Source organism: Caretta caretta, chromosome 3, assembly GCF_965140235.1.
Source record: "Caretta caretta isolate rCarCar2 chromosome 3, rCarCar1.hap1, whole genome shotgun sequence".
In the NCBI taxonomy this organism is placed as follows: domain Eukaryota; kingdom Metazoa; phylum Chordata; order Testudines; family Cheloniidae; genus Caretta; species Caretta caretta.
This window is the reverse complement of record NC_134208.1, coordinates 83,868,178-83,895,094: the sequence shown is the minus strand read 5'-3', so window position 1 is coordinate 83,895,094 and position 26,917 is coordinate 83,868,178. Positions and strand designations below refer to the sequence as shown.

The 26,917-nt window shown below is 43.1% G+C and overlaps 1 protein-coding gene across 5 annotated transcripts in view; it reads right to left on the bottom strand.

Moving 5' to 3' along the window:
- The window catches only part of FOXO3 (forkhead box O3), a 156,112-nt gene that overhangs the window by 14,310 nt on the left and 114,885 nt on the right, over positions 1-26,917 (bottom strand). For 4 of the 5 annotated variants that reach the window (XR_007355872.2, XR_007355870.2, XM_048844856.2 and 1 more), the window contains exon 2: positions 10,988-12,429. The exons of the other annotated variant lie outside the window; for it this stretch is intronic. Coding sequence is in view for 2 of the 4 variants with exons in the window: in XM_048844856.2 (XP_048700813.1) it covers positions 11,023-12,429 (1,407 nt within the window). In the remaining 2 variants the exon portion in view is untranslated. The remainder of the gene's footprint in view (positions 1-10,987; positions 12,430-26,917) is intronic. 5 annotated transcript variants of the gene reach the window in all.

The following is a 26,917-nucleotide window of genomic DNA, read 5'->3' as shown; positions in this document are numbered from 1 at the left end:
CAGACTAGGGACCGAATGGCTAGGCAGCAGTTCTGCGGAAAAGGACCTAGGGGTGACAGTGGACGAGAAGCTGGATATGAGTCAGCAGTGTGCCCTTGTTGCCAAGAAGGCCAATGGCATTTTGGGATGTATAAGTAGGGGCATAGCGAGCAGATCGAGGGACGTGATCGTTCCCCTCTATTCGACATTGGTGAGGCCTCATCTGGAGTACTGTGTCCAGTTTTGGGCCCCACACTACAAGAAGGATGTGGATAAATTGGAGAGAGTCCAGCGAAGGGCAACAAAAATGATTAGGGGTCTAGAACACATGACTTATGAGGAGAGGCTGAGGGAGCTGGGATTGTTTAGCCTGCAGAAGAGAAGAATGAGGGGGGATTTGATAGCTGCTTTCAACTACCTGAAAGAGGGTTCCAAAGAGGATGGCTCTAGACTGTTCTCAATGGTAGCAGATGACAGAACGAGGAGTAATGGTCTCAAGTTGCAGTGGTGGAGGTTTAGATTGGATATTAGGAAAAACTTTTTCACTAAGAGGGTGGTGAAACACTGGAATGCGTTACCTAGGGAGGTGGTAGAATCTCCTTCCTTAGAGGTTTTTAAGGTCAGGCTTGACAAAGCCCTGGCTGGGATGATTTAACTGGGAATTGGTCCTGCTTCGAGCAGGGGGTTGGACTAGATGACCTCCAGGGGTCCCTTCCAACCCTGATATTCTATGATTCTAAGGCCCTGATGCTGCAAAGGGATATGGAAAGTGAATGGGGCATAAAGTTTGGTGGCATAAAAATTCACCAGCACAGAATCCCATTGATTTCCTATATTCCTTGCAAGGTCAGACCCTGACTTACTACTCAGGGCAACAGTGAAGTAGACTATAAGCAATGTGCGGTATATGCACAAAGTAAAAGAACAGAGAAAAGCCAATCTTTGGGAAACGTTTCCTGAAATATGAAGAAACTGACAGCACAGTTTAGAGTAAAAATAAAAACACCAAACTAATGTCTATACATTTTTACAAATAACGTACTGAATGCGATAATTAAGCACCCAATCCTGCAAGGTGCTGAACCTCTCCTGTGAGGTACTGAATGCCAATGGGAATTGAGAGCATTTGTAGCAGGTACTTAGTGCATTGAAACAATACAGTTTATTACATGCAATAATGAAGCACATGCCTTATTCAGATTTTACTCAATCTTTATCCATGGACACTGCTGCGGCAATGTGCTGGCTATCAAACTTAAGATATACATTTGTAGTCATTGCTACCTACCCAACCCATACGAAAGAAGAAGAATGGGTTGTCAGCATTGAGAATAAACTCAAGGCCTGAATCATGCAATAGAGTCTGCTAGTTCTGACCCATATACCCATGGCAATTGCTTGCCTACATAGTACTGTCCTCTATGGCGGGATTTCTAAAACACACTAAGGTGCTGCACATTAATTGGTCCATGTAGCCCCTGCTGGTGTGAACTAAAGGTTCCCTAATGCACTTTAACACCATGTTAAAGCACTCCACCAGTGTCTACATGGACCAATTAATGTGCAAGATGTTAGTACGCTGTAGAAATCACACCCCCATAGTGCGCTTTGCTCTACCTTCTTCTCTACCCACTGAAGTCAATGAGACTCTTCAAGGGTACATGGTCCAAATGAAGGGACTGCATTGCACCTCGTACCTCATAATTTCACCAAACAAATAAAACAGTTTATCTCATCCTGGTCAATGCAGAAGTCCCAGAAATGGAGTGCCTCTTGGCAAAGGGCCAAGGATCATGCTCTGCCTTGCCTGTTGATGTAGAACATCGAGGCTGTGTTGTCCATGAGGACTCTGACTCGCTGCCCGGTAGGTGAGCTAGAAAGACTGTGCATGCTCTGTGCACTGCCCTGAGCTCTTTGACGTTTATGTGTATTATCGACTCCTCTGGGGACCACATACCTTGGGTCTGGAGGGTGCCAAGGTGCACCCCCCATCTGAGGTCCGAGGTGTCCAAAGCCAACTCAACTAAGTGAGGGGTGCTGACAAAGGGAACTCCTTCCAGGACTTTCCCGGGGTTAGTCCACCATCGCAGCGATGTAAATACCATCGTGGGGATGGTGACAACCTTCTCTAGGTGGCCCCTGGACTGGGAGAAGATCATCACTAGCCACTGCTGCAGGGGACACATCCGGAGCCTGGTGCGGAGCACCACGTATGCACATGTCGCCATGTGACCTAGTATGCGTAGGCAAACCCTAGCTGGGGTCAGGGGAAATGCAGAGACTTCCATGAACTTGGTCATTGCCTGCCACATATTAAAATCATAGCGGCCTAGTAAGGCCTGACGGTTGTCCACCCACAACTGTAGACTGGAGAATGAATAAACTTTATGCCCAACCAAGTCTAGTCTCCTTGAGTCTTTATTCTTAGGGGTAGCCCCGGGTTGACCCTGTCTCTCCCTGTGGTTGACCGCCTCTACCAGTAGGGAATTGGGAGCAGGGTTGGTATAAAGGTACTTGTGGCCCTTGGATGGCACCAAGTACTTGCGCTCCGCCCTCTTGGAGATTGGAGGCAAGAAGGAGGGGGCTTGCCAGAGGGCATTTGTAATTTTAGCAATCCCCTCATGTAGGGGCAAAACTACCCTGGCCAGGGCCACGGGGCAGAGAACATTAAAGAGGGAGTCTGTGGGCTCCTCTAACTCCTCTGCCTGGAGTTGGAGCCAGGTTGGCGGCGACCATTTTTAGCAGCTCCTGATGTGCCGTAGCATCATTCTGGGGAACCGGTAGAAGGGACCCTACTATGGCCTCACCTGGCGATGATGAGAAGGAAGCTGGTACCAGGGGGTCCTCTGCAACCAGAGGTGGTCTGGCGGCTTGCTCACCCACTTCCTCCTGTGCCTGCGGGGTGCCTGCAGCCAGGGTCTCTTGGGCTGGAGGGGGATGGGAAAGGGCGGTTGCCAGTCTCTCCGAAGCTCCGGACACTGAGCAGGTGGCCTGAGAGGACTGAGTGAACCCCCATGGGATCCATGGGTACCACTGTGCCGGCCACGGAGTCTGAGGCCACAGGCCTGGCTGCGGTGCCATTGACATAGTCTGCACCGTAGGTGCTGGAGCCTGTCTTGCTGCTAGGGAACCTTGCTTCGAACCTGAGCCAGAGCCAGAGCCCGAGCAGTCGCTCCCCTGCGACCAAGACGGAGCTGATTGGTGGCTCTGTCCCGATTGGTACCGGTCGCCCCTCCCAGAGTTGGATCTGGCTGACCTCGACGTGCGTCTGGACCGGGGCCTTGGCAACCGGCAACGCTCAGCGGATCCGCGATGGCCAAAGGCTGGTGATCTATGCCTCACGCTTCATGAGTGGTACCGCGATGTGGAGCGGGATCGGGAACTAGAGCGGGCTTGGCGTCGAGAAGATGCAGCTGCACGTGATGACGCCACCCTGGGGGATCGGCGACGCTTTGGGGAACGGTAACGTTGGTCCCTCGATCTGTCCCTGGAGCAGTACCGGTGCCACACAGATTCTGGGCACTGACTCCGGAACTCCTGCCGGGGGGCGCGTGCCTCCAGAGGACTGCACCCGGTCACTGGCGAGCAGCGCCTCGAACCTCTCAGCCCTTGTCCGAAGTCCGGATGGGGCTATGAAGTGTCTGCCTATCATGATCAGAAGCATGTCGGCTGTGAGGGGGAGACCGCTGGCATGACATTCCCCCATGACGGGAAGCGCTGCTGGAAAGGTGGAGACTATGCTGGTCCCAACATGGGTTTACCCCGGGACTGTGATCCTGAAGGGTTCGGAGTGCGCGACACTGGGAGGGACATATTATTTTGTGCTGCTTGGAGGGCCTCGGGCGAGGATGACACCCAGAGCTGACGACCTCTGCTGCTATCTGGGGTAGCCGACGCGGAGTGGGATGGGCTGCACCTCTCAACCTGAGCTGGGGCCCGAGATCCCAAAGGTGGTTAAGAGGCGCCTGAGACAGGGCCTTGGTCCACCCCAGACTTGTCCTTTCCCTTGCGGGAAATTGGAGACCTTCCTCGCCCCGTCTTCCTGGGCTTCTTGGCTGGAGCCACGGAAGGAGACCGGCACCGGCTCGCAGACGGTACCGGGGGGGCGCTGCGCACCGAGGTCATGGTGTTCAGTGCTGAATCGGAGCACTGCTCCAGCATCGGGGTAAGGGCAGCTCTATCAGGAGCGCCTTCAAGCGAATGTCACGTTCCTTCTTCATCCTGGGCTTGAAGGACTTGCAGATTTTGCACTTATCGCTAATGTGACCTTCGCCCAAGCGCTGTAAACAACTGTTATGTGGATCACTAATGGGCATGGTCACAGGGCTTAAGGCCTGGGGACCGGGGCATGCCCTGTCCCAAGGTGAAGTCCCTTTAGGGACCTACTAAGTCTCTAACTTAATAAATAGGTTGAACTAAACTAGAGGGAAACTGTATACAGTAATATTTGCAAGAGGCAAAAGAGTTCGAATGAAAGAAAAGCAACAGCTCTAGATGAAACAGCAACAGTTCCATGCATCGTCACTGGCGGCAAGAAGAAACTGAGGGTGGAGGGCACCGGTGGTGCCCTACATGCCGTGGCACACGTGTGCCACTCCAGCAGGCGCCAGAGCCAGTCTCCTACGGATACTGCTGAGGGAAAAACTTCCAGCACCGGTGCATGTGGCGAGCACACACACCTAAGTTGAATGGACATGAGCAATCACTTGAAGAAGAATTGAACCTTATTTAATTGTTTATTTCTAAAACACTGCCATGATAAGCAGACATGAATATTAAATTTAATATCCAAAGAGGTCAAATCCACACCTACTAATTAAATTGCAATTTTAGAGAAAATGAGCCAGTTTCTAATCTCACCCGAGCAACATATACTGTCATCAAATATCTCAGTAATACTATAGTGATAAGCACTTTAGAAATGTTAATAGATAAACTGGCAAACATCTATAAAATGTCTAGTTGATGATGTGCAGTAGAAATCAGAATCTGTTATACATCTGAAAAAATACAAAAATACAGAGATGTTATAACAAGATTTAGGACTTAAATGATTCCTTTTAGTCCTCATTATCTTTTTAAAAATGGAGAATTCATTTTATGCTCATGAAAAGGTTTGGCTTTATACAACAGTTAGAAAATATATCGGTCTTACATGTACTAATGGATAAAGGTGATGGTTTCACAAATAATTAGTGAAAAAGATAGTCCCACAAGTATTTCTGTGCTGTCTTCCATATTGGCCTCTATGCTTGGAACACATTCCTTCTTCCAGTCTGCCAAGCTGCTAAACTCTCCTCATTCAAATAACCTCCTGAAGACTCGATTCTGCTGAAATGCCCACATGAGCCAACAATTTATTATCATATCAGCTACTATTAAAAAACCCAACCTGATGACTGAATCAGCCTGGGAGAAAGACTAATCTTGGTAATTGTGTAATCTTGTTGCTATAACTCACGCAGCACCCCATATTACCTATTGGTTGCAATCCCCACTTCTTGTATCATGTCACCTATTGAATTGTAAGATCCTCAAGGCAGGGATCATGTCTTCTGTCAATGCTGTGAGGTGCCTACCACATATTTGGGCATTGTAAAATGATAAATAATAATAATAATAATAGTAATCAATATCAGGGTATTGCTGATTCAAACTCAGACCTGAATATAACTTAGATCAGAATGTAAGTGAACTGTAAAGTAGACAGCATTTCTTCAACCCCATAAAATTGCCTTCTAGTCTGGCCACAAACTAGGCAGGGCCCAGTCTCAATAGGGGCAAGAGATGTACAAATATCCATCAAGTTCCTTCAGCATTCTGTGTGGGTCCTTGTGCCACTTCTCTGAGTCCTACCTGCCATCCAAGGGCCTCTCTGAAATCCCTTAATCCTCTGGTGGCTTTAAAATCCTTTAGATTTTGAAAGCAATCTCTATCCTATCTCCATCTATATAAACCTAGGTAACTACTGCCTGCTGACCCTACACTTAAGATACAAGCTTATTTGAGGGTGCCTTCTTTCTGACCAGCACGGTGATCATAGAATCATAGAATATCAGGGTTGGAAGGGACCCCAGAAGGTCATCTAGTCCAACCCCCTGCTCGAAGCAGGACCAATTCCCAGTTAAATCATCCCAGCCAGGGCTTTGTCAAGCCTGACCTTAAAAACCTCTAAGGAAGGAGATTCTACCACCTCCCTAGGTAACACATTCCAGTGTTTCACCACCCTCTTAGTGAAAAAGTTTTTCCTAATATCCAATCTAAACCTCCCCCACTGCAACTTGAGACCATTACTCCTCGTTCTGTCATCTGCTACCATTGAGAACAGTCTAGAGCCATCCTCTTTGGAACCCCCTTTCAGGTAGTTGAAAGCAGCTATCAAATCCCCCCTCATTCTTCTCTTCTGCAGGCTAAACAATCCCAGCTCCCTCAGCCTCTCCTCATAAGTCATGTGTTCTAGACCCCAATCATTTTTGTTGCCCTTCGCTGGACTCTCTCCAATTTATCCACATCCTTCTTGTAGTGTGGGACCCAAAACTGGACACAGTACTCCAGATGAGGCCTCACCAATGTCGAATAGAGGGGAACGATCACGTCCCTCGATCTGCTCGCTATGCCCCTACTTATACATCCCAAAATGCCATTGGCCTTCTTGGCAACAAGGGCACACTGCTGACTCATATCCAGCTTCTCGTCCACTGTCACCCCTAGGTCCTTTTCCGCAGAACTGCTGCCTAGCCATTCGGTCCCTAGTCTGTAGCGGTGCAATCCCCATGGATCCCCATGATGGTGTTTACTTCAGAAAAGGGAACACGTATGACCCTGGGACAGTCAGACTCCTTGGACAATAGGTGCTCAACCTCTGCTTTCTTAATTTCAACTGCAGCAGCAGCAAACTTATTTTCTACAAAGACAAAAACATCTTTGTGGAACATTCTCTAGGCAAACCTCTCCAATTCAAAGGGTGGAATTTATCCAAGTGTAGAGGCTTTATGCACTGCTTAAGCTTTAAACATGAATTTCAGTGGGCCTTAAGTGATCCACGGAGCCTTGTGTGAGCACAGGGGTGAATTTCACCCAGAGAGGCTTAACTGGTGAATACAGGTATAACAAATCAACAACCAGCCCAAAAATTCATCTCATTTGCTATATTGTGGAGGTAATTGTTGTTTTCAGTGATGTACCACTATGGGTTACCCTTTGTAATTTGGGTAATCTACAACTATAGTTAGCTGACCTTGCCAGGACTCTCTGACCTAGGAATGTACCATTTTAAATGATGCATGAAGGAAAAATGAACGTCTCTAGCCAATTTTTGAGGTATTTTTGTTTTCAATTTTTAAACAAGTCAACTCAATCCCCCTGCTACTATATTATGGAACCTAGAGGAATCCGATGAAATAGAAATTTAAAATCTCTCTTCAGAAGATGCTGATCACCAGCCCATGACATTCTGATATAAAGTTCCAAACTATTCTACCTTTCTAGGTGCGTTTTGGTCAGTACTGCTTCCTGAGTGTTCAGTGGGTGAGAACAACCACAAAACAAAGAAGAGCTGTTGTGGGACACCCAGGTGATAAGAAGAGACATTAACAATCAGAAGTACTCTAAAGAGAGGTTAGGGAAATAGTGACTGAAAAATTGTCCTGATTATTGAGGGTGTTGGGGGGTACATTCAATACCTTTGGGAAGGGGACAAAAGAAAGGAAGCTAAAAAGGAACACACGCCTCAACTGTCTGAACAGAGGAAATCGCAGACAAGTGAATGAAGTACGAGAAAGTTTACTGATTCTCTCCCTTTCCTTCTTCTAGACTAAAACCAACAACCATTATATCATGCTCCAATCAGGTCCCTCTGAAATGCTGGTCCTGGTTACCATCAGAGGCACATAGCCAGTGTAACAAAAGTGGGGAGTGTTCTATCTCAGAAATTTCTACATAAACTAAATTCATAACACTGGATTCTTTGCACATTTGCATTGGCCCTATAAAGAAAGTCTTTGGATTAAAAAATAAAAAAAAAAATCCCACGTAGAAAATAAATTCTAAGCACAAACAAAACAACTCTATTTGTTCTTTCCAAAAAACTGACTCCCAAGAGATTTTGCCGGTTTATGGAAAATTTAGTACTTAGTATTCTATGTATGTTGATAACCTGTTGAAAATGATACATTTTGGTTTTGAAATCCCACTCAGCCTTTTTCGTGGAGCAGATTTCATGTTTGCAATGGCTGAAACATTCTGCTGAAAAGTAGTTTCTTAAGCTTTAATCTTATAAAGATTCTTTACTGAGATCAGAAAATTGCTTAGAGAAGCATTTAATTCAAGCTCCTTATAACTATGGTGAAGCAGACAAATAACTGAAAAAGCAGTGCAGAATTACTGCATAATATTTTATGTGAGACACTTTTACCAAAATAAGAGACACTCATATGGAAGCAAATTCTCAAATGGGATTGTTTAATAAACCAGGAACTATTCATAATCAGTAAATTCAGACAAAAAACACATCTACCCTTGCACCTGGTACCAAATGAACCAATAGCACCAGGTCCAATAATCAGAGGCCATGACAGCCTTCCACAGAAAAGTGGCCAGTACTCCACCAGAGTTAACAAGTCTGTCCTTTGTAAAGAAAGGCCTTTCATACACAAGTACCAGTTTCTTTATTCTGAGTATTCAGCCTGGGAAAGATCAAGACATCTATTCTTTCCATGAATGACAAAGGGCAATCTTTTATGAGGCAGCTGAGAGAACTTTGCAGATATTCCTCCGCAGAACACTTATTATAATGTTGCCCAGCCAAGGCTCCATGTAGATATCCTTTTCGTGTAAGTGGCATAGCGATGCTACTAAAACATGGTGTCAAGGCATTTCCTTGGATACATTTTGTCAACCAATATTGTCAAGGGCATTTATTTTTGTGAGGCCTGTTGGCAAACGGTGACCTTGTACATTTTACTATGATAACATTCCTGCTTTGTTTTTATGCATCACTTGAAGATTTGGGATTTCTAACTCAATACACTATGTATGCACTGAGAAGGAAAAGAAAAACACACACAGAAAAAAACCAGCTCTCTCAACAAGTATGGAGTTTTGGAAGTTTTTGTTAATAGTTCAAGGACAAGGGTTCTAGAGTCTGAGGGACGGCAATCATTCTTTTTTAAAATTATTAAAAGACAAAACTAAAAGAGAGTCTGAGTCTTTTGAATTTCAGTAAATAACCACATAGCATGCACGGCCTTGTCAAGGTGCTATCCTACAGAATGATCAGCAGGATGAGATTAAGATTCTTCGGCTCATTCTCTCCAAAGACCATCTCCCGGCCTTGCACTTCAGCAGTCTGACATGTGGAAAGAGTTTGGCTTGTACTGCAAAGAAATCAGTGAAGCTCCTTTCTTCCAGAAAAGATAAAGGATGGGGGCAGCCAACTATCACATCTACTGAAGTGGCCTCTGAAGACTAAATGAAGGAATTCTGTACATGGCACAGTCCTTTCTGTTTCAGACAACAAATCAATCTGTATCTTCTACAATGCTCAAAACATGCAGCTGGAAGCATCGCTCACCACTGCTGTTCCCCAGCTTCAAAGCCTTTCCTTAACTGTCTAACTGTGAATTAGAGAAAGAAATCTCCATTAACTACAGAATACCTCAAGTAGCAAGGGTCAGCGGGCTGTTCGTCAGCACGTTATGCAATTTAAACTTGAAAGACAAAAAAAAAAGTTTATAGTATGTCGCAAACTATTAGCCTTCCAGTTGGGGTATTCTATACATTAGTCTGAAGTTAATGGAATTTCCACACTCTAATTTATAACTAACCTTTTGTACTCCTGTATTTTGAAATCTATTCCCCTATACTAATAAACAAACATTGGAGACAAAGGACACTTCAGGAGGAATCTATAACATGAGAGAGTGAATGTGTGTATGTAAGAAGATGGATGTATGGATGCAGATGAAAACCCAAATGATCTGCAGAAACAAAGAAGAGCACATTGACATCAGCGGCAAGCTTGACAATTTCCACTATTAAGGAAAAGAAATATGGAGAAACCCCATGAAACTGTAGTCAATTCAAAAAGATGGGAAGAGGCTAACGCCTAACCAGGAATATATTACAGCCCAAATCCACTGGTGTTATGTGAGTGAAACTCTAAGTGAAGTTAGCAGGAGTCATGCATAGGACAGATTACAGGATTGGGCCCTAAAATGGAAAGAGTTGGTGACTTGTGGCTGTGATTACCCCTTACACATTTTACACATTTAAAATGGCTGTTCCCTGGGCCCAGGTTCCTAATAATTCCATGATTTTTGCATTTTTTTCCTTGAGAAAAGAATGTGAAAAATATGTATAGCAAAAATACAGCCCTGATTAAGTCCCAATCCATTGTGCACTTTACCGCACCAGATTCATGCACTGAGTAGATCCATGAGTGCAATCTCTTATCCTATGCTGTACTGCTGTTCCATACACCACGGGGCCCTCTGCCACCAACCATCCCTGCATATCACCCCAGTTATTTGGTTACTTGGGCTGTATACTGTGGTGAAGGTTCAGTCTGGCGTGATATAAAAATAAGTCATTTCTGAGTTCCATGAGTCCTAAACCACACATCTTCCACTGTTAATTGGTTTTTCATTATTTTTTCTAACTAAAAAGTTTGGTTTCATTAGTAGTTAACATTTCTAAAAACTAAATTAAAAAAGCCGGTGGCTTTTGACACTGTCTCCCTCAGTGACAGTGTTGCAGCTGAGAAGAAACTGCCTAATTGGGGTCTGGGGGTTAGCCCTGAACTTTGAACTTGAAATCTTTACAACCTTTAGCTTTTCCTCCCCTTCCTCAACACCTCCTAAGTTTGCTTATATCATATATATCACAATACAACAAGTTCACCACAGACCACATTAATATCATTAATGCACACAAACTATTGACTACTCAGGGTAAACACCAATAAAAAACAACAAACCAAATATTTTTACCATGTCTACAGAACACTGACCTGCTTTGCCCATTTCTCCTTTTCTCAAAGATCCTTCAGCCTGGCACCCAACTCTGTGACGAAGCCTGCTTAGCACCAGTGAAGCTCCCCACGTTCAGACTGACAACGTTCTGAGCTGAGATGAGGGAATCGAAGTTAAAATCCAACCCATCTGCATCCATGAGTTCACTGCGGATAATGGACTCCATGTCACATTCCAAGCTTCCATTGAAAATATCCAGGTCCAAATCACTTGGGAATTTATCATGCCCCATGACTGGAAGGTTCACACTAGTGGAATACAAAGAAGAGCCTGAGAGCGAGTCAGAAAGTGTTTGCATAGATTGATTGACAGGTGACTGCTGCTGGTGTTTGGCCGACCCCAAGTTGTTCGTATCATTTAAGCCCATGTTACTGATGGAATTTGACAAGGCACGACTGCCACCAAGAGAAGAATTCTGAGATTGATGCTGGTGGTGGAGCAGGTTCTGATTGACCAAACTTCCCTGGTTGGACTGAGCAGCAAATGACATCATTGGATCACTACGAAGCATGATACTCCTGCGTGAATTCTGGGCAGACACAGCTGTGCTGGCTTGAGACATAAGTGGATCAGACTGCGTCATCATGACATCACTGTGACTAAGTGAGTCAGATGCCAGCAGATCCTGCAGCGTCTGGTTGTTATAATGAGAAATGGAAGAAAAGGTAGCTTGCTTGTTCTCTTGAATGGTTTGCATGGGAGACTGACGAAGAGAATTCAGAGATGATGGTCCAAACACAGCACTGTTGAAATTACTTGATGGAGAACCAAGTCCGGAACCTTTGGAACCATATGGAAAACTGGAGCTTCTTTGCATGAGCCCCCCTGATGGTGACTGTTGGGGAGAGGGGAGCGTTATATTGTCCAAAAGATCATCCATGATGAGGTTATCTGTCAGTCCATCATTCAAGTTCATTGTGCCTGCCATATCAGTCAACCTCGGCAACTCAACAGTACATGGTTTATTTACCGATGGGGACATGCTTGATGGACTATTGTACAGCATTGGAGAAAGTGGAGCATCATCATCCTGAACGTCATCGAGTTCGGTACTCGCCAATATCGGTGACAAACGGCCACTTATTGTACTGGCATTTGAATTTGTACGAGAGCGGAAATCTGTCCAAGCATCCAGCTCATCACTGCTGCGGGAAGTTGGGCTCCCTGGCCACTTGGAAAGCTGAGATGGGCTGTCCTCGCTAGCTTCTTGTGCAGCTTGCAGGGCTGCCTTTTTCTTAGCTGCTCGGCCTCTGCTCTTTGTGTACTTGTTGCTATTGTCCATTGAAACAGCACGTCTCCGGGGGGGCTTCCCACCTTTTCCACCATCTGGATTAATCATCCACCAAGAGCTTTTCCCAGTTCCTTCATTCTGTACCCTGATGAATCGACTGTGAAGTGACAAATTATGCCGGATTGAGTTCTGTGGGAAAGGAATACAACAGAAAGTCAGGGCAAGTACCATTTCCACTGCTAGTCTAATCTCAATCATGCAAGCCCAAAATTAAACGAAACTTTGAAATCCGATCAAAACACTGGGCTGCTCAGGCAGGGGTCAGATACTGGCTGTAAATTGCGAGCAGGGAGTTTTCCTTGTGGAGAATGTCATGCTGCTGTAAAGCAGAGCCCGCTCCTTATCCCGCCTCACCCTTGACATAGAGGGCACTTCCAGGGAGAAGGAATGTGGCAGAGCTCCACTCTGCTGGGCCCATCCTCCACTAGTGTAACCATCACCCAGGCTGGGGACTGCAGGACGAGGGAGCTGCAACTGACACCCTGACAACCCACTCTTCTTCTGGGCTGAGCGTGACAACTGAGCCCTCTGTAGGTTGCTCAGACTTTCAAATCATTCAACAGCAACAAACAAACAAACCGCATCACCAACTGCAAAGCCCCGGTGGATCTGTACCGCTTCTATTTTTGACTGAATAAAATGTCCTGCATACAGATTAAATTATGAGTTACTATTGTTCCAACTCTCTCAAAATGAGAACTGCAAACACTTCAATAAAGGTGATTGAAAGGCTGTCTACTCTCATTGCAGCTTCTGTAAGTACCTTTGTATTCTTTACTGAAATGCAATTTTGTACATGTATTATAACAATACTCCAGTGCAAATCACAACTGCTTTCCCGCCTCCTCCTATAGAACTGCACACTGGAGGTGGGATGTACTTTTTCTTTCCATTGTTGGAATCTGAATTATATATACAAGGTATCCAGACTGTTGCTCCCTGCACCCACAGCATCCTCATAGTGTCCCAAAGTTGGAATGCCATTATGCACAATAAGATCATTAGCACAGCAGGCTGTTAGTAACAGAAATACCCATAAAAGGTCCAATGAATCCCAAATCTTGCCAGGTGCCACCAGATACACTGGGCACAAGAAATGAAAAATAGTCCTGTATTCTGCCTATGCATTCTCAAAAGAGTGGTGTGACTTCACACTATGACGATTGAACCCAGTACAAAATCCTGAGAGAGACCCAGAAAACTAGCTCCCAGTAACTCAGATAAAATGACACCAGACTTACACAAGTGTAACTGAGATAAAAATCTCACTCTAGAGCCTCTGCTTAAAATACAGCTAAAAAGACCATAAGAAATCTGCTAATAAGAATTTGTATGTTTTTTGATTTTATGCTCAAGTTAAAGAGTTTTGGAGCGATGCCATATTATTTTGGCAAACCAGTTGTACTAATGCTGTATATTAAATATGAACAAGTTTTAAGTCATAGATGTTTTTAAAATATTGGCAAACATCAGCTGTATCTATGTGGAGGATACAAATACATGTGTTCCACCAGCATGTTTTAAAAAGAGAAAGTCAACAGGCTCTCATTGTAATCAAACAAGCCAGAATAAGTGTTTTCCATTTACAATGTACTGAAGGGATTCCAGTTTCAATTGGACAAAGAACACACACAACCAAACAATTATTCATAAACACATTAGCATTCATACTATTAACATAAAGGGTCGTTTGATGTAAGTGAACTGAAGACACATTGGCTGTGTGAAGAAATGTAGCCCAGATTATTTTTTTTCTGTTTTGTTGACTGTAAATAAATTTTTTAATGTTGTATTTTTGGTCAGTTTCAGAACTGCCCCTCCACCCCCCCGCCATTTCTCTCAAATTCTTCTCACACATGGGCCACAGAAACATTTTTGTTTACCACTCATGAAAAAGAAAAATTAATAAACTACAGTTCAAAACAGGAGTTGTTATTTTTAAACAATTTGCACAGCATAGCAAACAAGACTCCATAATGACACTAAAGTTAAGTTTGTATCAGCATCTCAATTATACACTCTTATATTTCCAAGGGACTACATAATGCCTTGAAAAAATTATTCTGGGTTCATTCTCAGCATAAAATTTCCTCAGTCTAGCCAGGAGGGAATTTTTTTATTATTGAATTAGTGAGATTTTAACTATATTTAGGGTCCGGCAGAAATATGTTTTAAATTATATTAACCAGATGCCACTACTCACTTTCCCACTCTCCCCCAACAGGGCTCTTAAATAAATCATTTGAGTTTTTAAAATGTAACTAACATTTCCTACCTGAGGCTCCAATCCTGCAACTGGGTCCATGTGGATGGACTCTTATGCCCATGCCTTGCTGGCTTCAATGGGCCTCTGTGCAGGAAGTATTTATGTCTGTCCATATGGATCCAGTTGTAGGATCAGGCCTAACTAGGGTTGCCAACTTTTTACACAAAACCGAACACTCTTGCCCCGCCCCTGCCCCTCCCCTTCTCCGAGGCCCTGCCACCTGCTCACTCCATCCCCACTCTCTCTGTCGCTTGTTCTCCTCCACCCTCACTCACTCGCTCATTTTCACTGGGCTGGGGCAGGTGGTTGGGGTGCAGGCTCTGGGCTGGGGGCAGGGATGAGGGGTTTGGGGTGCAGGAGGGAGCTCCAGGCAGGGGCTGAGGGGTTCAGAATGTGAGAGGGGGCTCCAGGCCGAGGCAAGGGGTTGAGGTGCGAGGGGGTGTGTGTGGCATATGGGCTTCGGGAGGGAGTTTGGGTGTGGATGGGGCTCAGGGCTGGGGAATGGGTGCGGGGGCAGGCTCTGGGAGGTCTAGCCTGGAAGCGGCGACATCCCTTGGCTCCTACGTGTAGAGGTGGCCAGGTGGCTCTGTGCTGCCTCCACTGCAGGCGCCACCCCTGTAGCTCCCATTGGCCATAGTTCCCAGCCAATGGGATCTGCGGAGCTGGAGTGGGGGCAGTATGTGGAGCCCCCTGGCCGTCCCTCCACTTAGGAGCCGGAGAGACATATTGCCGCTTCTGGGAGCTGCGCAGAGCGAAGCAGGGAGCCTGCCAGCCCCACCAACCAGACTTTTAATGGCCCGGTCAGCGGTGTTGACCAGAGCTGAAAGGGTCCTTTTTTGACTGGGCTTTCCGACCGAAAACCAGACACTTTGCAATCCTAGGTCTAACTGCACACAACAGTAAGAAAAAGTCACTCAAACCACTATAACAAGAGCACAACAAAGACTGGACACACAAGTAAACTGGCCAGTGATTATGCTAAAGAAAACGATCTTCTTACGGAAACCAGTAAAAAAAAACAAGAGTTGGTATGTAAATAGTACTTTATGTAACTTAAGACATACAAACATACTGCCTGAAATGTCAATCGCCACCCATTTTCAATGCAAAACAACCCACTGATGCTTGCCAGCTCTAACCCTATCCCATAAATCCCTGACATGCAAAATGCTGAGTGGTCTCAACTTGCATTGACTTCATGGAGTAGAGAGAGCTTAGCACTTTACAGGATCAGGTCCTAAATGTGGGGGGGGGGGGGAAGGGAGATGTAGTTTGTATTTTTATATGGATCATCATCTCTTTGAGGCACAGTGTTGGTATTACACAAATAAAAAAATAAAAAAATAATTTTTCCACTGAAAATTGGTGGTTATGAAAAATCCAAGCGGTTTGTTTTCATTTAAGTTACACAAAGTGCCATTTACATACCAGCTCTGGTTTTCCTTTATTGGTTTCTGTAAGAAGATTGTTTTTTGTAGCATAATTGCTGCCTATTTACTTTTGTGTCCCACCACACCCCCACCCTGCTCCACGCATGCTTCTCTGCTTCCATACACGAAGGGCCCTCCCATTCCCCTTTCAAATACTTCCTTAAACAAGTATTTTGGGTAGCCTTCCCACATTACTCTCTTCACAATGTCTTGATACCTTCTTGTGCTGGAACTATGGTCCCATGTATCACATCTATCCAAGTCAGTCTGAATTCTGGCCTGATCCTGCTAGTGTTTCTCTTATTAGCATTCCCACTAAAGTCAATGCAACTGATTGGTCTCATGAGCAAAGGCGATAGGATCTGTCCATCATCTTGTAAAATGGGAGTGACCCTCTCTTTTACAGGATTTCTGAAGTGTCACGTGGACTTATATCACTGTCATAAAAAAAATGTAAAAGATTCTGAAAGAAATATTCACTCACAAAAATCTGCATTAGAAATATATCATCCTTGTGACAAACCACAAAGGGACCTCCCACAGGAAAACACCAAGTGAGGATTCAATCCAGCTCCCATTCAAATCAATTGGAGTTTTGCCTTTGCGAATGGGAGCAGGATTAAGCCATTAAGATGGAAATATAACAAATCCTTCCATGCCCAATGAGACGCTTTAAAGATACTATAATGGCACTCTCGTGGCACTGTACTGGAGAACATATGCATGAGACAGATGCTAGTCATGTTGTTTAATGAATCAGTGAAAGGGGCTCAGATACCTCAGTGATGGGCGCAATATAAGGATCTGGATAAGAACAGAATAGAAAAAATACGGTGCATTGCTCCCTTTATTGTCTGTGGTGCCCAAAGTGTGCTATATATTTTATTAACAGATAGAATATCTGTGGTCCTTACAGTCTAAAATCAAATGTATAGAGTACTTATGTGTTTGTATAGGTGCCTAGCACAACAGAGCCCCAATCCCTCAATGGGGATCTAGGCATTTCTGCGCTACAAATAGTAAATAATAAAAATAATAAAGATTCAACACAAAAATGAAGAACAATAGGAAAGATGCCATGAGGAGAAAATAAGATGGTGGCAAGAAAATAAGAAAAAGCTGAGCCTTTGTTTGGCTGCACACTTCTCAAAGTTACAGGCAACTCAATTATTTGAACACTGGTGTTAGTGATTATGGATTTTAGTGGGTGGGAAAGGCTGAGATGGGTACTGAGCAGAATTGGAGCTGGGACAAGTTGTGGTGTTCCTGATGAGATGCATGATGAGCAGGGGGGAGTGAGCCTAGCAGCAAGGGGGCATGCATGTCAGAGAGTCAGCAAGATGTTAGAAGCAACTGGAGATGCCACTGTCAAGATGAAAAGTCCAGGAAGAAGAGAGTCCACATGAAGTCAGAAGGCTGCTGCGTCTGAACTGTGGCTCTTGCTGTTGCAAGTGGCTAAAGAACTCTGCTGGGATTTCTGAGGGGGGGAGGGGAGACCTTTTATAGACCACGTCTGGAAGGAGAAGTCTGGTGGAGGTGGGCCACGTGGGTAGGAGGAAATGCTTGGGGCCTGAAATTTATCTAGTGGAGCTATGAAAATGGGGCTGGAGTGTCAAACTCTCTCCTTTGGCTCCTCTGCTGTGTGCTTTCTTGTGTCTGTTATATATCTCAACCTTTAATTTTTTCATGTTGTTTTGTATGTGAAAAGGACAGAATGCTGTATGCTAGGACAGGGCTCATTAGCATACAATGGTCCCTTCATAATGAATCAGCAGACCAGTGCTCAGATCAACAGCACTCATGGAGGTACTACTTTTATAGAACCCAGAGCTATATTTTCAAATTTTAATGAGCAAACTTTTATCCACTGCATAAAACTTCCTTAAATTAGTCTTCCTTCAAAAAATCAGCTATGTTTTGCTCTAGAAAATGGGTGTACCTATTATGTCCTGATAACTTATTTCTCTGACCCTTTTTTGATAGGATTACAAAAAGGTAGGATTACATACCGGGCATTTTATCATTTCCAAAATATTATATACCAGATTTGATATAGACACCTAACTGCTCCTTGCCACAAAGGCCTTGCAATTGTAAAGTATTTCAGCATTTTATCCTCATCAGGCAAACTGGCAGAACCCCTAGTCTTTAAAAATGCAAGAATTTCCCCGCCTCTCCTAGCCAGTGTCTGTTTCAGTCTCTTCCAAACTGTGTTTACCTTGTGGAGCCCATCCATTAACTCAGACACCAGCTGCAAGTGCTTCCACAGGAATACAGAGACTTTTTTGTCTGGAAGCAACATGTGGTATCAATTTATCATTCTCAACAACGCAACAAGGAATCCACTCACTTTAAAAATAAAAAGAGAGTTGTGTAACTTAAATCTTCAAAGCCCCCCGCCCCCTTTATTATTATTATTTTTTTTAAAAAGGCTGAAAATTATCAACAATGCAACAAGGAATCTACTCACTTAAAAATAAAAAGAGACTTGTGTAACTTAACTCTTAAAAGCCCCTGTTAAAAAAACAAAAAAGCCTGAAGATTAGCATGATGAGGTACAGCTGGTGAATGCTGAGACTAAGTTACATGTCCCTCAAATAATTCTACTCATCTGGTGAGGCATGATTTCCCTTTATAAAAGCTGTGTTGACCCTTCCCCAACAAATTGCATTCATCTAAGTGTCTGATAATTCTCTTCTTTACTATAGTTTCAATTTACCTGGTACTGAAATTAGTCTTACAGAATCACCTCTGGAATATTTTTTAAAAATTGGTATTGCATTAGCTATCCGCCACTCCTCTGTTACAGAAGCTGATTTAAAAGATAGGATACATACAACAATTAGTAGTTCTGCAATGTCATATTTGAGTTCCTTCAGAACTCTTGGGTGAGTACCACTTGGCCCTGGTGACTTATTACTGTTTAATTTATCAATTTGTTCCAAAACCTTCTCTACAGATACCTCAATGTGGGACAGTTCCTCATATCTGTCACCTAAAAAGGATGGCTCAGGGGAAGGAATCTCCCTCATGCTCTGCAGTGAAGACTGATGCGAAGAATTAATTTAACTTCTCTGCAATGGCCTTCTCTTCCTTGAGTGCTCCTTTAGCATGTCAATCATTCAGTGGCCCCGTTGATTGGTTTGGCAGACTTCCTGCTTCTCATATACTTAAAATATTTTTTGCTTTTAATTTTTGAGTCTTTTGCTCACTTTTCTTCAAGTTCTTTTTTGTCCTGCCTAATTATACTTTTACACTTGCCTTGTCAGAGTTTATGCTCCTTTCTATTTTCCACATTAGGATTTGACTTTCAATTTTTAAAGGATGTGTTTTTGCCTTTAACCATCTCTTTTAGACAGTGTTGTTTTACTTGGCGAAGAGCCAACTTGTTAGTGTTGGAAGGACCTTTCCTACATAGCTCCACAGGACTGCCATGTTCCTCTGGTTCAAGAAATTTAAAAGATCCAGAGAACTCAAGAACATTTTATCTTCTCTGTCCCTGTTTTCCTTTAAGAATACCACGGACATGCAACACAATAACTAGTGTTAATGCATTGCAGACGCAGAGAAACAAAGCACTCAGAAGTAAAAGTTCAAATCAAGCTTTCTCCCACAACATTAACTCAGCCATGTTACACATATGTAATTTTTATTTCCTGTGTTTCTTGTTGAATATAAACCTATTTTTTAAAATATATTCCTGTTTGTTATTAATGTTTACCTAAGCAGTTAAAGTTGCAGGGAAAAAAATACAGAATTGGAGATTTCTTCACATTTCAGTGCTCGATTTCTCAATCTGAAATGCTGCATTAGCGCTAGATTTTGCATTCCATATTCTCTCCATAAACTGTGTATCAGCATGAAATATAGATATTACAAACACACACAAATTGAAATGTTCTTGATATAGTTTCATTTTCTAGTCTCAATATCTGATGAAATCTGTGAATCACAACAGATGTTCAGTACATGCAGTGAAAGAACAGTACTGTTACCAAAGTGAGAGCAGCGGCCCTTTATACACAGTTAACAATGGTTATTGCACTTAAAGTTCTGAGCAGAAATAAAGTAAAAGTGAGCCATGGGCTCCTTTCTGCTAGCCCCAGATGACCAAGCTGGGGTGACCTTTCTGTAGAAAAAAATCGCAGGAAGAGAAAAAAGTCAGCTGGAACTCTGAAAAGTTTGCTTTGTGGAATTCCCTTCTTATTCTCTTCTCAAGAGAGAGGTATTTCTGAGTGTAGTTTTAAGAGAGGAGCCAAGAGAGAGCCTTGCTGCAGTTAGCTCTCTCCCCCACGCACATCCTTTCTCCTACTCTTCGAAAAGGTAGGTTTCAGAGTAACAGCCGTGTTAGCTCACGAAAGCTTATGCTCAAAAAATTGGTTAGTCTCTAAGGTGCCACAAGTACTCTTTTTCTTTTTTCGAAAAGGTAGAGGGCATCAAGGGAATAATTAGAACTGCTTGAAGCAACATTCATTGGAGTGAAGATTTACACTCTGAAATCTGCTGTGGTCAGATAGGAGACTACCCTGCAGACCTCAGTCCACCCGAAAGTGAGGATCCCAACTGTGCCATATTGTGATGGGAAAGTTTGCTTAGAGAAGGGGAAACTAGCTCTCCTACACATGTACTTTCTGCTGGCTTTTGCTCCCTTACATCAGCATAAGTAGAAAGAAACTCCCATGTGTAGGAGTTTTACTCCCTCCCCATTTAGCTGCTGAAAAGGGCTTCTTACACACTGTTTGAAAGTGTATGTACGATAGGGAAGTTATAGCAAAACAGTTATATGAGTTAGTTAGTTAAATTTATATTTAATCAAATGTTTTACACAATAACATTATCATTAAAACATGCTGCTGCCCTGTTCTTTAAAAACACTGACATTTAAAACTACTACTCTAACAACACAAAAAACGGGGTAAAAGTGTCTGGGAATTGGCTGAACACATCACACTTCCAGTTAGCAGCAAAATTTCCAGTTATTTTACAGACAGCCATCCAATGACCACAGGAGGACTCAAATAACTACCATTTGTTTTGCTTTTAGTAAAGCACGCTGGTTTCAGTTTACTTTTTTCCACTGAGTGGGGGAAGGGAGTGAAGTAAATCTCAATAATGTAAATAATGTAATTTTAGAGGACGACCAAACAGCAAAAAGTCAGAGGATTAAAAAAAGCAAAAAAAAAAGCAGAAACAACCTCTCACCCTAAAAAACCACAACATAATGAATGTGCCGAAAAATGAAGTAAACTTCATGAAGAGAGACGGCAACGGCTGTGCGGCGTTTATTTTTTCAGATTTAGAAATTGTCTCAGTAGCCTATTTCCCAGCTGGTTTTGTTCTTGGAGGAGTACAGAGAACATTCCATTCCACACAGCCAAACCTGTGCTTCCGGCACACACTGGACTTTGGAAGCCGCTCTCAGAAGGTTTTTTTTTCCTTTTGGCTGAGCACTCCAGCAATTCCTGTCAACATTAGAAAACTGCACACATACACTTTAACACAGAATACTGTGCAAAAATAAAGTATCTGCATCCACACTAGGGTGACCAGACAGCAAGTGTGAAAAATTGGGACGGGGTGGGGAGTAATAGGACCCTATATAAGAAAAAGACCCAAAAAACAGGACTGTCCCTATAAAATTGGGACATCTGGTCACCCTAATCCACACACACACACACGCGCGCGCACACCCCCCAAACTAATTTAATCAGGAGTTGAAGATGGGTCTTGTAAACAAGAGGTCCATTATCCGCCCCCATCCAGACACTAGATCATGAATGCAAATACTTCAAGATCACAACATTATTTTCAATTAAGAATAAAAATTTACTATCAGGGTTTGATCTTGCAAGGTGCTGGGTACCTACTGACATGCTAAGTGCCCTCTATTGCCATTGAAGCCAATGAGCACTGAGTGCAGTCAGCTAGGATCTAGATAGATTCCCCACCTGGCAGGACAGACCCTACATTTGGATACATTAAAATCTTTTCTGGTATATATCACAGCCCCGTAATAAAATTCCTATTTGAAATCTTAACTTGTACAAAATTCAAAAATGAAACATTTCCAGTTCCCATTGTATTTAAAAAAATATATTTTTCAAACTTTAAAAATCACATCCACGGGTAAAGAAACTGAGGGAATCCAGTTTTTTATATTTATTAGGAGGTACTATAGAGAAGAAAAAGGATTAGAAATGAAAACACCTACAGCCAGCCATTCTGTTAAACAGAATCTTAAAAATTATGGGCAAACTCATTTCTGGTGTGACTATTATTTTCAACAGAGTTGCAGCAGGTTTGAATTTGGCCGGTATACTGCCCTCCAACAGGTCTGGTTAAGCAACAAGTAACTGTACCTTGTAGAAAGTTTGCTGACAACTGCTAAACTGAGCTGCCCTGTAAAAATAGTTTAATAAATGAAAATAAATTGGGCCTGATACTGAACTCACAGCCATGTAAATATGGAGTATCTCCATTGAAGGAAATGATTTTACACTGAGATAAAACTAGTGAAGTAAGGGTATGTCTACAGTGCAACTAAAAAAACCATGGCAGGCTCATGCCAGCTGACTATATTAATTGTTGTGTAGAGCTTTTTGTTCCGGCTGGAACCCAAGCTCTGGGACACTCCCCCTTCGGGGCCCCAGAGCTCATGCTCCAGTCCAAGCCCGAAGGTCTGTACCGCAATTAAACAGCCCCTTAGCCAGAGGCCCACAAGCCCCAGTCAGCTGGCACTGGCCAGCTGCTGGTGTCTAATTGCAGTGTAGACATACCCTGAGAAGTAAACCAGGCCAGTTCAGATTACCAGGGTCACTGCAATGAAAGCGGAGTTTGATTTGCCATAATAAAAAGCTTGATTTGGAGGGGTGGTCTGGTATCTTTGCTGTTTCAAATGTCACTTGAAATTACTGGACGCAATATATGTTGTTGTTTTTTCATATCTGCAGATGCACTTTTTGTAAACGTGGTTAGAAACAACAAGGCTGAAGAGAACACCATCCATTCTGCAGACACTGTAGGCAGTCTTTTGGGTGGATTCCTACTGATTAGTACAATGTTTTTATAAATTTATTTTTTTATTAATCTTTTGGTATTTTGGAAAACAATCAAGTGTTTGGAAATAACAGTTTGTACATCAGGTGCTGCAACATGTAGGTGCTCAGAGTCCCACAGCTCTGGGTAAATTGTTATATATAGCCCATACTGTTTCAGAGTAACAGCCGTGTTAGTCTGTATTCGCAAAAAGAAAAGGAGTACTTGTGGCACCTTAGAGACTAACCAATTTATTTGAGCATGAGCTTTCGTGAGCTACAGCTCACTTCATCAGATGCATACCATGGAAACTGCAGCAGACTTTATATATACACAGAGAATATGAAACAATACCTCCTCCCACCCCACTGTCCTGCTGGTAATAGCTTATCTAAAGTGATCATCAGGTGGGCCATTTCCAGCACAAATCTGGAAATGGCCCACCTGATGATCACTTTAGATAAGCTATTACCAGCAGGACAGTGGGGTGGGAGGAGGTATTGTTTCATATTCTCTGTGTATATATAAAGTCTGCTGCAGTTTCCACGGTATGCATCTGATGAAGTGAGCTGTAGCTCACGAAAGCTCATGCTCAAATAAATTGGTTAGTCTCTAAGGTGCCAAAAGTACTCCTTTTCTTTTAGCCCATACTGTGAGATACATCCCATATTGTCTTTTATACAATATAACAGACTGGGCTAAAGCAGAGCACACAGAACACTGACTACCGAAGCACTCTGCTGTCAGGATCAAGACCCAGCGTCGTTCAGTGGATGAAGAAGCCACCAAAACATCCCCCTCTGTGCAATACTTGGAGTGGGGGGAGAAGAGGGAGGTTCCCTCACCATCAGCAGGATGGGGAGGGATGGAGTTGCCAATCCCCTCTTAGCAGACAGGAGGTGGAGGAGAAGCAGGATAGAGCAATGTGTTCTAAAGCACAGTGGGCCTGAACTTTGTGGCCAATCCCCCTACCCAAGGGTGTGCACACCCGCACTGAATTCTTCTTCAGCAAACTGGAAATTATGGAATAGTGAGAAATATATGGAAAAATATTTACTAACATTATTTTACTGTCTACTATAGAATCAACTGTTATGCATTATATCCTTTAATTAATCAAAGTCTTCTGTATCTGATGCATGTATTCTCTATGCATTTCAGGCAGCTGCAGAATTTTCATTAGGCCATGGTTGGTTGGAGGGGAGGGGAGGGGCCCTGCTGCAGAATTTAGGTTTCTGCAGTTTTCTGCACTTGGTTGAAATGGGTGGACCCTGACAATTTGGTGCTATTACAGCTTAAAACCCTTACCCGAGTTCACATCCTTCACTATTTTTCATTAGTAAACTATTATTCACCAATCTTTTTTATAAGAGGGTTGTACAGTAAGTATACGCCCATTAATCCAAAACCCTCTTATCTGAACCTCCAATTATCAGAATCCCTACATAATGTCCCTTTATATATTACATGTATGTTCTTGTTTCCTGATTTTAGTCATTGATTCATTTTTAATGTTTATGTCCAAGAATCCGAGTGTGTGTGTGCTGGAAGAGAGATGTTACTATACTCGAGATTTGCTAACAATCCTAAATCTACCCTCAGTTCCAGAAAAGCTTGATTTTTTTACTAAAATGATCAACAGTGAAAGAGTTAATGTAGATATGAAAGCAGTCATCATTAGTGTTCAGATTTAACTCACTGAGATGAATAGGAGGAACTCACTGCTCACGGAGCTCTCAGTTTGTCTGTCCGCTGACTCAATGAGGCGGCTCTGCACTGGTCTCACACAAAACGTTTTCTTCACAACGAAAAGGATTGAAACAATTTCTTTTCAAAACAAAGCATTAATTTCTGTAGTAACCATGGAGATCCTCAAAGATGTTGATATGATGAACTACTGTACAGAAACTCTGAATCCCTACTTATGATCAGTGTCATTAGCATGTATGTCTTATTGTTCTTTTAAAAATAGTTATTACTTAAAACGTTTTCCCCATGATAACTTCTGAGATTATATCACATTATGTTTATATAGCACCACAATAGGAAAGTACAATTCTCCCTCTCAATTCAAGAAAGTCCCAGGAAAAGAGCAGGCACACACATCACTAATCACAATGTTATTCAATACAGTAATACTCAAAAATAGTTACCCTGTTCACCATGGGCTCGATCCAATGCCCACTGAAGTTAATGAAAGAATTCCAATAGACTTGAATTATCTTTGGGCTGTGCATCATGTAAACATTCCAGTTTTATTCTAAGGCAAATTCTTGGCTTGCAGATTTTTAAACTACAAGAGTGTATTCCCTCTAACTGATTAAAAAAAGAAAGAAAACCACCATAGCAAATACCTCACACATTTTTGTGGGAACTGAAGTATTAAATAGCTATTTTCTTTCTTTCTCAACATATGGCCTTTACTATACATTAAGAAAAGGAGTACTTGTGGCACCTTAGAGACTAACCAATTTATTTGAGCATGAGCTTTCGTGAGCTACAGCTCACTTCATCAGATGTATACCGTGGAAACTGCAGCAGACTTTATATACACACATAGAATATGAAACAATACCTCCTCCCACCCCACTGTCCTGCTGGTAATAGCTTATCTAAAGTGATCAACAGGTGGGCCATTTCCAGCACAAATCCAGGTTTTCTCACCCTCCACCCCCCCACACAAATTCACTCTCCTGCTGGTGCTAGCCCATCCAAAGTGACAACTCTTTACATAATCAAGTCGGGCTATTTCCTGCATAGATCCAGGTTTTCTCACATCCCCCCCCACCCCCATACACACACAAACTCACTCTCCTGCTGGTAATAGCTCATCTAAACTGACCACTCTCCAAGTTTAAATCCAAGTTAAACCAGAACATCTGGGGGGGGGGGGGGGTAGGAAAAAACAAGAGGAAACAGGCTACCTTGCATAATGACTTAGCCACTCCCAGTCTCTATTTAAGCCTAAATTAATAGTATCCAATTTGCAAATGAATTCCAATTCAGCAGTTTCTCGCTGGAGTCTGGATTTGAAGTTTTTTTGTTTTAAGATAGCGACCTTCATGTCTGTGATTGCGTGACCAGAGAGATTGAAGTGTTCTCCGACTGGTTTATGAATGTTATAATTCTTGACATCTGAGTTGTGTCCATTTATTCTTTTACTTAGAGACTGTCCAGTTTGACCAATGTACATGGCAGAGGGGCATTGCTGGCACATGATGGCATATATCACATTGGTGGATGTGCAGGTGAACGAGCCTCTGATAGTGTGATTGATGTTATTAGGCCCTGTGATGGTGTCCCCTGAATAGATATGTGGGCACAATTGGCAACGGGCTTTGTTGCAAGGATAAGTTCCTGGGTTAGTGGTTCTGTTGTGTGGTATGTGGTTGTTGGTGAGTATTTGCTTCAGGTTGCGGGGCTGTCTGTAGGCAAGGACTGGCCTGTCTCCCAAGACTTGTGAGAGTGTTGGGTCATCCTTTAGGATAGGTTGTAGATCCTTAATAATGCGTTGGAGGGGTTTTAGTTGGGGGCTGAAGGTGACCGCTAGTGGCGTTCTGTTATTTTCTTTGTTAGGCCTGTCCTGTAGTAGGTAACTTCTGGGAACTCTTCTGGCTCTATCAATCTGTTTCTTTACTTCTGCAGGTGGGTATTGTAGTTGTAAGAAAGCTTGACAGAGATCTTGTAGGTGTTTGTCTCTGTCTGAGGGGTTGGAGCAAATGCGGCTGTATCGCAGAGCTTGGCTGTAGACGATGGATCGTGTGGTGTGGTCAGGGTGAAAGCTGGAGGCATGCAGGTAGGAATAGCGGTCAGTAGGTTTCCGGTATAGGATGGTGTTTATGTGGCCATTGTTTATTAGAACTGTAGTGTCCAGGAAGTGGATCTC